General features: G+C 50.2%; 1 protein-coding gene across 1 annotated transcript; it reads left to right on the top strand.

Moving 5' to 3' along the window:
* Positions 1-3,059: 3,059 nt before the first annotated feature.
* Positions 3,060-11,631, top strand: NECAP1 (NECAP endocytosis associated 1). The gene is made up of 8 exons (XM_065400426.1): positions 3,060-3,188; positions 5,502-5,602; positions 5,752-5,856; positions 6,177-6,258; positions 6,724-6,832; positions 6,940-7,126; positions 7,746-7,851; positions 9,041-11,631. The coding sequence occupies exons 1-8, from the start codon at positions 3,091-3,093 to the stop codon at positions 9,087-9,089; spliced, it is 837 nt and encodes a 278-aa protein (XP_065256498.1). The 5' UTR covers positions 3,060-3,090; the 3' UTR covers positions 9,090-11,631.
* The last annotated feature ends 592 nt before the right edge of the window (positions 11,632-12,223 follow it).

Raw genomic sequence — 12,223 nt, 5'->3', positions numbered from 1 at the left:
GCATATACTCCAGGACAATGCGCGTGGTGTTCATAGTGCTCATAATTGCCACGGTGATCTGAGCGGGCTCCATGATCCCAGTGCTATGGCGTCTGGTCTGAAAAAAGGCGAGAAACTATTGTCTGACGGAGGGAGGGAGGGGCGAGTGACGACATGGCTTACAGGGAATTAAAATCAACAAAGGTGGCTGTGCATCAGGGAGAAACACAAACAGCTGTCACACACAATGGCCCCCCCAAAGATTGAACTCAAAACCCTGGGTTTAGCAGGCCGTTGATTTCACGGAGGGAGGGGGAAGCAAATGAATACAGAACAAATCTGGTCCATCTATTTTTTACATCTTAAGCTGGCAACAGATGGTGCAGCATGACTGATAGCCATTGGCATCTTCTGGGTGCTTGGCAGAAAATGCTGTATTACGACTGCTAGCCATCATCGTCAAGACGGTTCAATAGGACAGCCGGCAGGACTGAGTCTCCAGGAGACAAAACATGTCTGCCCAGGTGCCTCTGACCGAACTCACTGAGGAGTACGACGACGACAGATACCAGTCATAATACACCATCCACTGCCAAAAGGCAAGGAGCTGCTGCTGTATAGCAATAGAGCCCCACGTCTGCCAGCACCCAGATAGCCAATGATGGCTACCAGTCATACTGCACCATCTACTGCCAAAAGGCAATTAGCTGCTGCTGTGTAGCAATGCAGTACCACGTCTGCCGGCACCCAGATGACATATGGTGACGGTGAGCTGAGCTGAGCTGAGCGGGCTCTATACTTGCCGTGGTATGTCGTCTGCACAGGTAACCCAGGTAAAAAGGCGCGAATCGATTGTCTGCCGTTGCTCTGACGGAGGGGGAGGGGCCTGACGACATGTACCCAGAACCCCCCGCGACACTGTTTTTGCATCATCAGGCATTGGGATCTCAACCCAGAATTCCAATGGGCGGCGGAGACTGCGGGAACTGTGGGATAGCTACCCACAGTGCAATGCTCCGGAAGTCGACGCTAGCCTTGGTACTGTGGACGCGGTCTGCCGACTTAATGCACTTAGAGCATTTTATGTGGGGACACACACAATCGACTGTATAAAACCGATTTCTATAAAACCGGCTTCTATAAATTCAATCTAATTTCATAGTGTAGACATACCCTGTGTGAGCACTTGCAAAGCAGGAAGAAGAGCTGTTGAAGCAGGAATGAGTGTTGAGCTGCCCTTCCCCTAGCTGTGTCCCCTGGCTGTCCTCCTGTTTCTAGCATGGCTCTGTTCTGTCAAACCTCATGTTTCCTCTTTCTGTTTTATAAGCCCCTAGCCCCTGTTTATCGGTGAGGGGAACCAAGTTGGAAGCAAACCATCATGGGGACTCAACATCCCAACGGTGGGGGAGATAATTTAGCATCGCTTTAGAATTTGCTGTTGAGATAAACCAACTGGATCTTTGTCGGGAAGATGGACAATCTCGGATTTGAGGGACGGTGGGGGGTACTGGTTTTTGTTGTTGTAATTTTTTTAAGTGGGGGTGGTCATCATTGAGCATTCCCAAGAGGAGTGGGGAATCCCAGAGCCGACTTCAGCATGGAGTTAGCCAGCATTTCTGTCTGCTGCCCAGGATGGGAATGATAAGACCAGGAAGCCATGTTCAGTTGGGTTTCTGTGGCACACAGCAACAGAGATGACCTCCCTCCGGATGCCACTCAGTGCTTTGCAGGGGATGTTCCCAAGAGCTGGGCCCGTGGAAGTTGTTTAGAAGGCCGCTTGGCCTTTCAGAGAACCCTGAAAACAAACCCTGAAAACAAACCAAGATGGCTCCTTTGCATAGTCAAGTGTTCTTCATTTGCATATTCATTTGCCTTGTTTGCATATTCAGTTGCCCCTCATTTGCATTTGCAGCTGTTAGTCACATTGTATGGAGGTATTGGGGTGGTTTTTTTAGCAGAGATTTGTGTGGCAGGAATGGTTTGGATTTGTTGTTCAATTTGGGGTGCATCGTCTTCATCATAGTGACAGGTGGCAAGGAGGGGAAGTGGGCCATTTCCCCTCAGGTACTTTGTGATTGGTCAGTGTTGCCAAATCTTTCAATTTTTACCATGAGTCTTGCGGTACTTGGTGTTTTTCTTAAAGACTCAGCTCCTAGATTAATGTGATTACAGTAGAATTCTAGCTTTAATTTAAAACAACCGTTTCTAGCCCTTGCGGTTACAGAGAAAAGCTTGCAAACAGGAAGCCAGTGCACGCTAACGGTGCAGAAACCAGCAGACAAAGAATCCCATAAGGATCATTTTAAAAAAGAAAAATCTCCTGATTTCTGGGGCCTGATTCGATTTTTGGAATGCTCGGGTCAGAAGTGGTTGCGCTGCGCTCTTCTTGTCGGTATGTCCATGGTTTAGCGGTGCTCATTTTAGCCCTACCCTGGGCACTGGGGCAAGGAGCGGCTGATGCCCTGTAGGAGCCAGTTGCCCATGCCATGTTAGGGCACTGGCAACTCAGCCTCCCTCCTGAACCACCACAGCCTTGAAACATGCCCCCATGCTGCCCTGCACCCCTCATCTCTATCGACACACCCCACTTCAATACCTGCCCCCTCAAAATCTCCCAGGGCCCTTTAGCCCCTGGGCCAGCACAAGCCACCACCATCACACTTGGGATGCCCCTCTGTGGAACCACAGGGCCAGGGCCTGATCTGCCAGGAACCAAGATGGCCTTCTGTGATTGCTTCACGCTGCCCGTTTCCAAAATGGCGGGTGAAGACGAAAGGCCGAGAAGGTGCCAGGATTAAGGATGGCGACCGCCATAGCTTCATCAGCCCGCTTCCACCATGGCCACCCAAAGCGGCGACACAGCTGCCAGGATCCAAAATGGCGTCCGTCACCGCTTGACATGACCGACTGCCAATATGGCTGCCCTCTGCCAGTGTGAAGCTGCCAGGATCCAAAATGGCTCTCACCACAACTTTAACGGGCCTGATTTGAACATGGCCGCCATCTCCCACGGAGCAGCCTTTGCCCTTAACAAAAATGGCGGTCGCAAGCATCCCCGGTTACTAGGACCCCCCGCCCCTTCGCTCCCCCCGCTGGGGTCTCAGATCCGAGATGGCGGCGGCCGAGGCGGAGTACGAGTCCATCCTGTGTGTGAAGCCCGATGTCAGCGTCTACCGCATCCCGCCGCGGGCCTCCAACCGGGGATACAGGTAGCGGGGCCGCATCTTGCCCTGCCCCGCCCCGGGTGAGCGGGGCCGGCGTGTCCCGCCCTGCCCCCGGGGGCAGCTTCACCCTCCTCCCCTGGCCCGCTTGCTGCCCCCCGTCGCGGGGGCAAGGCCCTGCCCGTGGGCCTGGCGTCGCGCTGCCGGCCCCCGGCCGTGCTCCCCGCTCTGCCCGCCGGCGCCCAGCGGGACTGTCCCGCGCTTGTCTCATCCCGGGGGCTCCGCTCTCCGAAAGCCCGGATCGGGGGGGGAGCAGGAGACTGGGCTGCGGAGCCTTGGGCCGGTCCGGCTGCGGTCACGGAGGGGGGCACTCGGTCTGGGGTCGCTCAGCCCCCCAGGACTGGGCTGCTCAGGCCCCTCTGCTGGCAGCGCCGGGGCAAGTGAGCTCTCCCCCCCAGCGGGCTCTCCCCGGGGCAGGGCTGGGGCGCACGGGCAGGAGGGTCGCCTTTGAGAGACGCTTGTGCTGCCCCTGTGTTTGCTGCACTTGTTCTCCGGATAAATGGAGCCTCCTTGTCTCCAGCGGTTGCCTGTCTGGCAGTCTTCAGCAGTGCTAAAATGCACAGGCAAACTAGTAGGGAGGGGGAATCCTCCGAGCTATTTCTCTCTCTCTCTCCCCCCCCCCCCCCCGGATTGTTAAAATGAGGGATACAAACAAAGCCAACTATCTCTTTGCCATTTGTAGATGTTTATTTTCCCCCATCTGACTGGTTAGTTTCACTGTCCTAATGCCAATCGGTTTCACTTCCTAATGCTTGTGTCATAGGCGGTGTGGTGTTCAATTTTCTGACACTGCAAGGGAAGGAAAAATGACTCTATAAAAATGGCACCTTACTCAACAGTTCTGCTCCCTGTGTGTGCTCTGAGTCATACAATACCTGCTCTCTCCAGTGACAAATATGTTTTACCTCCCATTATCCCTGCAGATCCAGGACATCTAGGGAAGAGTGAGCTGGATTCTGTTCTGGCTCTTGCACAGTCACAGATTTGACTGGAGTCAGCATGACTTGTTCTGCATGAATAAGCAGAGGATTGGAGGGCAGATGCTTCTACGTACTAATACCTGCCCTACCACTGATCCTCTCTGGCCTTGAGCATGTCAACTGGGGCCTGACTTTGAGGTGTTGAGCATCTGCAACTTCACTGGCTTCAGCTGAAGTAGTGGTTGCTCAGCTCTTTTGAAAATCAGAAACAAAATCAGTCTCATGCTCTTCATTTTATGGATGGAAAACATTCTTTCCATGTTGCAGAGGTTTGGGGATTAACTAGTTGATCTTATACCAATTGTTTTGATTATAAAAATAAAATATTTAGCCAAATTCCAGGGCTAACTTATGTCCTCAGTTACACCTGTCTACTTTGTCAGACACCAAGAGTGAATGGGCTTAACTAAAAGTTGAGCTTACCTTATACAACATCGCTTCATAGTGATGTATGAGCCAGAAGGAATTCATCTTGACCCTCAAATCCCGGGATGAGTTTGCAGGGCCAGCAGTTAGCAAATCTTTCTCCTTGCCTATAGATGGACCATATGTCATCTGGAATTGCAGGACATGATTATCAAACTCTACAATGCCATCCTTACAAAGTCACTGGTGTGACTGACTTACACCTTGAAGTGCAAGTGTCGCTAGCCTTAGTAATTTTTATCTGAAGTGTCACTGCAGATACTATTACCGGTCATATAAATATATAATCTGGTCTCCGAAATCCCTTAATTGCTTTGCTTAAGTAACATCCTGCAACAGAGAGTTCCGTGGTTAATGATATGGTATGTGGATATGTGAAAGTGTAACTTCCTTTTTAATCCATTTTAAACACACTCTGTTTAATTTCAGAGCGTCTCATTGTTTTCCTGGAACAGAATGGGGTAAATAGCAATAACAGTGTGGTTTCCTTCTCTAGGCCATTAATCATTTTTACAGGCCTTCCCTGTTTCAACTCAGCAGCCTTGTACTCTGAACATTTCCCTGGACTGAAGCCTTTTCCCCTGTCTGTATCTCTAATAACTTTGGATGCCTTTCTCGGGGTTATTTCTATTTCTGCCTGCACAGGGGAGTAAATACAGAAAGATGGGCCATCAGAGTCTCCTGTGTGGAGCTGGTAACAGCTGAGAGAAGTTTGAGAGTCTGAGACTTGTACTTAATTTCAGAAGAGATGTGAAATAAGGGAGCAGTGGGTGCTGCAGGTCAGAACTGAGATGCAGCAGCTGAGCTGTGTGGGAAGCGCGGGACAGGAAGAGGCTGCAGGGCAGGCCTGAGGTGCTGTCAGTGAACATACCTTGCTGTTCATTTCCCCGCCCAGGGCATCTGATTGGAAACTGGACCAGCCGGACTGGACAGGGCGTCTCCGTGTCACGTCAAAAGGCAAAATTGCATATATAAAGCTAGAGGATAAAGTTTCAGGTAAGGCAGGGTGTGAGGTTGTTTTATGGCTGCTACCTCTGACTCATCCTAGGGGGGACTCCCTAGTTAATAGCTCAGTATAGCAGTTTTCTTTGTGGGAAAGAATGCATGGGGTTCCTTTCCTTAACTCCCTGCCCTTTATCCCCCAGGAGAGCTCTTTGCTCAGGCTCCCATAGACCAGTTCCCTGGCCTTGCAGTGGAGACTGTGACAGATTCCAGCCGGTACTTTGTCCTCCGAATTCAGGATGGGAATGGTGAGTAGAAAGGGAAGATGCTATGTAGTGCAGCAGGGAGTGTGCCATGGAAATGAGGTGCATTCAGGCCAGGGCAAAGGAGATCTGGCCATAGCTTGTTGACTGAGTTACATGGATGCTAGCTGCCCTCTTGAGTGCTGGTGTATGTTTGGAATGGTGAGGTGGCTGGGATTGCTGGGGGGGATTGCAGTAGGCTGAGCAGGGCTGGTGGATTGGCGAGTGAGGGTATGTGACATCTGGGCGAGGAGTGGGTTGATACATTGGGCTGATAAGGAATCTGCAAGGCTTCCCCTCCCATGCTGACATCTGTTTCCCACCAGGGCGAAGCGCTTTCATTGGCATCGGCTTCTCAGATCGGGGTGACGCCTTTGACTTCAATGTCTCCCTGCAGGATCACTTCAAGTGAGTCCCATCTCCCCTAGGGCATTGTTCCTCTGCCGGTATGCAGCATGTGGTGGGTGCTCACCCATGGCACCATGGGGGCAGGATTCCTTTGGGCCCTGGTGCAGCCCAGCTGTGCAGTTTCAGCAGTGGCACTTGAGGACACGGTCACCCAAGGTATGGGCTCAAAGTTAACCTGGGTCACGGAGTTGCTCTTGCCTCTGACGTGGCAGTCTCCCAATTGGTGCCACTGCAGGGCAGGATGGGGTGGTTGGAATGTACTGTAGTGTTAAAGGGACTGTCCTTCTGGGGACATGGTAGCTTGAACTCTCTGCTGCCTGTCACTAGTGCTGACCCTGCAAGGCAGTACTAGGAATAAAGCCAGACAGTGTGCTCCCCAGGAGAAAATTTCCCATGGTGCCTTTGAGGCCTCCATTTGTCAAGAGCTCTCAACTGCTTCTCCCTTTCTTCCTTCCTTGAATCCAGGTGGGTGAAACAGGAGACAGAAATCTCCAAGGAGTCACAGGAAACTGACACACGCCCCAAACTGGACCTAGGGTTCAAGGAAGGACAGACCATCAAACTAAACATTGGGGTAAGGATCTCCCCAGCCTAGCCAACTCTGAGCCAAGTGCCATTTCCAGGCTAACAGCTGTATTCCACTAGAGAATCCTCTTCAAATCCATTTCGGTGTCTTTACAGAACATGCCAACAAAGAAAGGAGGGGCACCCAAACCCCGTGCAGCTGGATTGGGGGGGCTGAACCTGCTCCCACCCCCTCCAGGTGGCAAAATCACAGCCCCTCCAATCCCTCCCCCATCTTCAACAGCCATTTCCAACCATGTGACGCCGCCACCAGTGCTGAAATCCAGCAACATGGGCAATGCTGGTAAGTGCTGAGTATGGATGGGAGGGGTCACCAGCACAGGGCAACTTATTCTAGTTCAAACTGGAATTATTTTGGGGAAGTTCTATGGCCTTTGTTAGATAGGAGGGCGGGCTAGATGATCTGTGCTCCGTTCTGACCTTGAAATCTGTGAATCTCTCAAGCCCTATCAGTTGCCCGTTTGGTCACTCATTTGCGTTCAGCCCTGATCAGTACTAATCTAAAGTAGTTCCTATCTGTTCAGTGGCTTGTGTGAAATGAATTGGTGGTCTCAGTCCTCTGTCTTTTTGGAGCTAGTGTTCATGATGAGGCTGCTATGGTGGAAAAGGATTGAATGGGTCATGAGGATGTCACGCATCCCTGAGGTGATTGCAGCAAAACAGCTGGAAGCATGGTGGAGACCCAGCAAGAATAGCCAAGAAGAGCTAGTAATATAGTCCTGTAACCTTCACATCACTTCTCCTGAAGGCAGGGTTGTCTCTACAGGTGATCAATGTATTTCAATAGCAGTGACCTTGCAGGGAGGAAATATCCTGTAGGATGATGGTATTTAAACACTCCAGGGCTGTGAGTCCGTTTTATCGACAATTTTGAGTGTGTGTGTATTTCTTCCTTCCCTCAGATATCCTGTTAGATTTGGACTCTCCTGCATCCATCTCTAAGGCACCAGCACTTGCTTCTGTTCCAGCCACCACAGACCTCTGGGGAGACTTCAGCACTGCATCCAGGTAACTAGCAGGGAAGGGGACAGAAGACAGAGACTACATGATCTGAGGAATGGAAAACCTGTCTTATGAAAGGAGACTCAAAGAGCTTGGCTTGTTTAGCGTAACCAAAAGAAGGCTGAGGGGAGATATGATTGCTCTCTACAAATGTATCAGAGGGATAAATATCAGGGAGGGGGAGGAATTATTTAAGCTTAGTACCAATGTGGACACAAGAACAAATGGATATAAACTGGACATTAGGAAGTTTAGACTTGAAATTAGATGAAGGTTTCTAACCATTAGAGGAGTGAAGTTCTGGAACAGCCTTCCAAGGGGAGTAGTGGAGGCAAAAGACATATCTGGCTTCAAGACTAAGCTTGATAAGTTTATGGAGGGGATGGTATGATGGGATAGCCTAATTTTGGCAATTAATTGATCTTTGATTATTAGCAGGTAAATATGCCCAGTGGTCTGTGATGGGATGTTAGATGGGTTGGGATCTGAGTTACTACAGAGAATTCTTTCCTGGGTGTCTGGCTGGTGAATCTTGCCCACATGCTCAGGGTTTAACTGATCGCCATATTTGGGGTCGGGAAGGAATTTTCCTCCAGGGCAGCTTGGCAGAGGCCCTGGAGGTTTTTCGCCTTCCTCTGCAGCGTGGTCACTTGCTGGAGGATTCTCTGCACCTTGAGGTCTTTAAACCACGATTTGAGGACTTCAGTAACTCAGGCTTAGGTTAGGGGTTTGTTACAGGAGTGGGTGGGTGAGATTCTGTGGCCTGTGTTGTGCAGGAGGTCAGACTAGATGATCATAATGGTCCCTTCTGACCTTAAAGTCTATGAGACTATGAGAAGAAAGGGAGCACTGCAGGGCAGGATTGAGGGGCATTGGCAGGGCTGTGTGGGGAGCCCAGCACTGGAACAGCAGGGGGGTTGCAGGGCAGGTCTGTAGGGCATTGGCAGGGCTGTGAGGGGAGGCGGGCTGCAGGGCAGGTCTGAGGGGCATTGGCTGAGCTCTGTGGGGAGCCCAGGACTGGAAAAGCAGGCGGGCTGCACGGCAGATCTGAGGGGCATTGGCTGGGCTCTGTGGGGAGTCCAGCACTGGAATAGCAGGGGGGGGGGCTGCAGAGCAGGACAGCAGAGCTGTATAGGTGGGACAGCAATCCCAAAACTGGAACTGGGCCCTCTGACAGTTTTTTTTGTCCTTTCAGCGCTGTTCCCAATCAGGGTCCTCAGCAGTCCAACTGGGTCCAGTTCTGAATGGCAAAGGCAGTGGAGTGGGAACAGACCGATGACCAAGAGGCTCTAGGGGCATCAAGTGGGATGGGAGGGATCCAAACCTCTCAAGACTTCAATCAAAAATCCTGGACAATCTTTCCTTCTAAAGTTTCCACTTCAATTGAGACTGATTTTTGATCTCACAGTAAAACTGCCAAACCCTGAGGGAACATCGCAAAATTCCACCATATGATAGCCAGGGAGAGGAAGGGAGTTGTCTCCTCTATCCACCTGGCTATTGAGAGATGCATCCTGTTTCTTGTTTCTGAGCTATCCATACAGGGAAATCAAGAATCCGTAATGTGAGGCCCATGAAGAGGGTTTGAAGTTGTCTGAGGCTTTTGTGTTTTTAAGCTCTCCATCTGGCGAGGGCCAGCTCCCTCCCACTGTTAAAAACCTTTCACAGGTATTCTACAGTAAAGACCCAAATCACTACAGCTTGGCTTGCAGGGCTGAGGGCTGTTAAGGTTTCATGCAGCCGTGTTTGGGGCACTAGTTTGTATTGATGGATTAGCTATGGCCGTAACATAGGAACAGCTAGGAGATTGGAGCAGTCTGCCTTCTCTCTCCTATGGAACAGGATCTTGTGCATTAATCCTTAATCATGGCATGTCTGTCCAGGCTGAGCCATAACCACCCCCTTGTCCTCTCTCCTTGGTCTGATATGCAGATCTTCCCTGTGATGGGTGTTCCCTGTGGCTTTGCGGGAGGAGACACAGGTCCATGTATAGACCGACCTGCCTCCGGGCCACAGACCTGGCACTTCATGATCATGACTTTCTCTTACTTGGTTTGTTCTTTTAGAAGCTGATCTTGGTGCTGCTTCCCTCCCTGCCCTCCCAAAGCACTCTCCTGTTTCCCTCCTCCCCCACTGAGATCTCAACATGCCATTGAGCTGTTTTAACTGGAAGTGTGTAAAAATGCCTGTTTTTATAATTGAACAGCCATGCTAGTGGTGTGGCTGGTTAGCGACTGGATTATCCCACCTCCATCAGCACTTCATCTCCCTAGCCTCTGCTGGGATACGTCCTGGTGAGACACCTGCATCTGGCAGTGCTATGCCGAAATCACTTGCATTACAACAGTTTCCCTGCGCCCATAGATAGCTCAAGCTGCACTGAGGGAGGGTGAGGAAGGGACAGATCCCATAGGACACCCCCCACACCCACTCTATTTGGGGAGGGATTGATTGCAGGTGGGAAGCTGGCTGAACCCTGACTAGGGTCTGGTCTTGCATGACGTGGGCTATGACAGATAGGCCATTTTGGAGCTGGGTGTTCTCTCCTTGCGCGCACGCACGCACAGACACACACACCCTGTAATTTTCCACTTGTGGGATTTATTTGCCATGATGACTTAATGTGCCCTGAACCCCCCTGTCCCTCAAGCCCTTCTTAAGGGCATACAAAGTCTCTGAGGCAGAGGGGTCTTGTACCTCATTCCTTGTTCTGTTGGGGAGACTCTTAAAGCCCTTTTGCTTTTCATTCCCCCCCACCCTGTTCCCAAATAGCCATGCAAGTCTGCTTGCTAATCTGGGTCATTTTACAGGGAAGCCTGGCCTCCTACCCACTTCCACCATATGGGCTTCAGTGGAGTCCCTAGCAGAACAGCCAGTCTCCCCAACCCTCCTGTAGCTGGGATCCGCTTTCTAGAACACTAGACGTGGGCTTTGCAGGCAGGTGTCTTCTTGTTTGTGACACTCAACTAGTGGCAACACGTCTATCCTCAGATGTACTGTGGAATCATTAAAACTTTGCTCACTTAATTTCTGCCCTCCACCTCTAAAATCGCAGGGCTAGAGTTCTAAAAGGGGAGCAGCTAATTGGGCACTTTTGTACTTCCAATTGGTCTCCAACCCTTTTTCTCTCTTCTCCACTGTTGCGATTGTAGACTACCTCTCTGCAGGCTCGCTAGTACTGAGGGCATTGAGAGGCCAATTTGCACTTGGAGCATCTCTCTAGGAAGCAAAAACTATTTTGAAGAGACTTGTGGGAGTGCCATGTCTCTGTAAAGCTGCTGCAGTTCTACTTGTGGAAGTGGGGACCAGATTGCAGGCTTGGATGGATAGATGTATTTTAAATAGCCACCTATTCCTGATCCCCAGATGTATTTTCCCCTCTTGATATTTGCTCCTGAATCTCACTGTTGGTTTAGCTCCCTGTCTCCGAGGCTTCCCTTTCTCCTATGAATTTATTACATGGATGGGTGTAAATCATTAACCCCTTCCTCTCCTGGTGTTCTCTACACCAGGCCATATGCCCTGGCTGTTGGCTCAAATCTTCCATATCAGTGGCAGGTCCAGTCATTTCAATTATATATCAGTTTCCAAAACTAAGGAAGTTCACAGCATCAATTAGCAACTAACCAGGAGCCTCTCCCTCTGTGTAATGTCTCTTAGCTAGTATTCTGGAGATAATATATTATGTATTTGCAAAGCTGAAGAAGCAAAAATTAAAGATGTATGTATATAAAGCATAAAATGTACTGGTGCAATAATGGTAATTAAAAACAAGAAAAAATTGGGAAAATGAAAACTCTTAAATGAAGTGAATTTTGTGCTGGGGCAGCTGCCCTGTTGACTAAAGGCCTCTGTTTGTACCTAAGAACTGCCATACTGCGTCACACTAATGGTTCATCAAGTCCAGCATCCTGTCTCTACAATGGACAGTACCAGAGCTTTATGGGGATTGTACAGAGCAGGGCAGTTGGGTGATCCACCTCATACCCTGCCCCCTCTTCCCCCCCCCTCCCCCCCACACACATACAGGGCTTCTGGCTGTCAAAAGTTTGGGGTCATCCAAGCATGGAGTTGTGTCTCTCACTATCTTGCCTAATAAGCATTGACGGACCTATCTTCCATGAACTCATGAAGTTCTTTTTTTAATCTGATTATACCTTTGGTCATCACAACGTCCCCTGGCAATGAGTTTCACAGGTTAATTGTGCGTTGTGTGTAAGGGTACATCTACAGTAAGAAATTAATCCAAACTTATTCTATTTGAATTTTCGGAAGCGATTTTATACATTTGGTGTTGTGTGTCCCCACTAAAGCGCGTGACTTCGGCGGAGTGCGTCCACAGTACCGAGGCTAGCATCGAATGTCGAAGCGTGCACTG

The sequence above is a fragment of the Emys orbicularis genome, chromosome 1 (assembly GCF_028017835.1).
Source record: "Emys orbicularis isolate rEmyOrb1 chromosome 1, rEmyOrb1.hap1, whole genome shotgun sequence".
NCBI classification, from domain to species: Eukaryota; Metazoa; Chordata; order Testudines; family Emydidae; genus Emys; species Emys orbicularis.
This window is presented reverse-complemented; position numbering and strand designations above follow the sequence as displayed.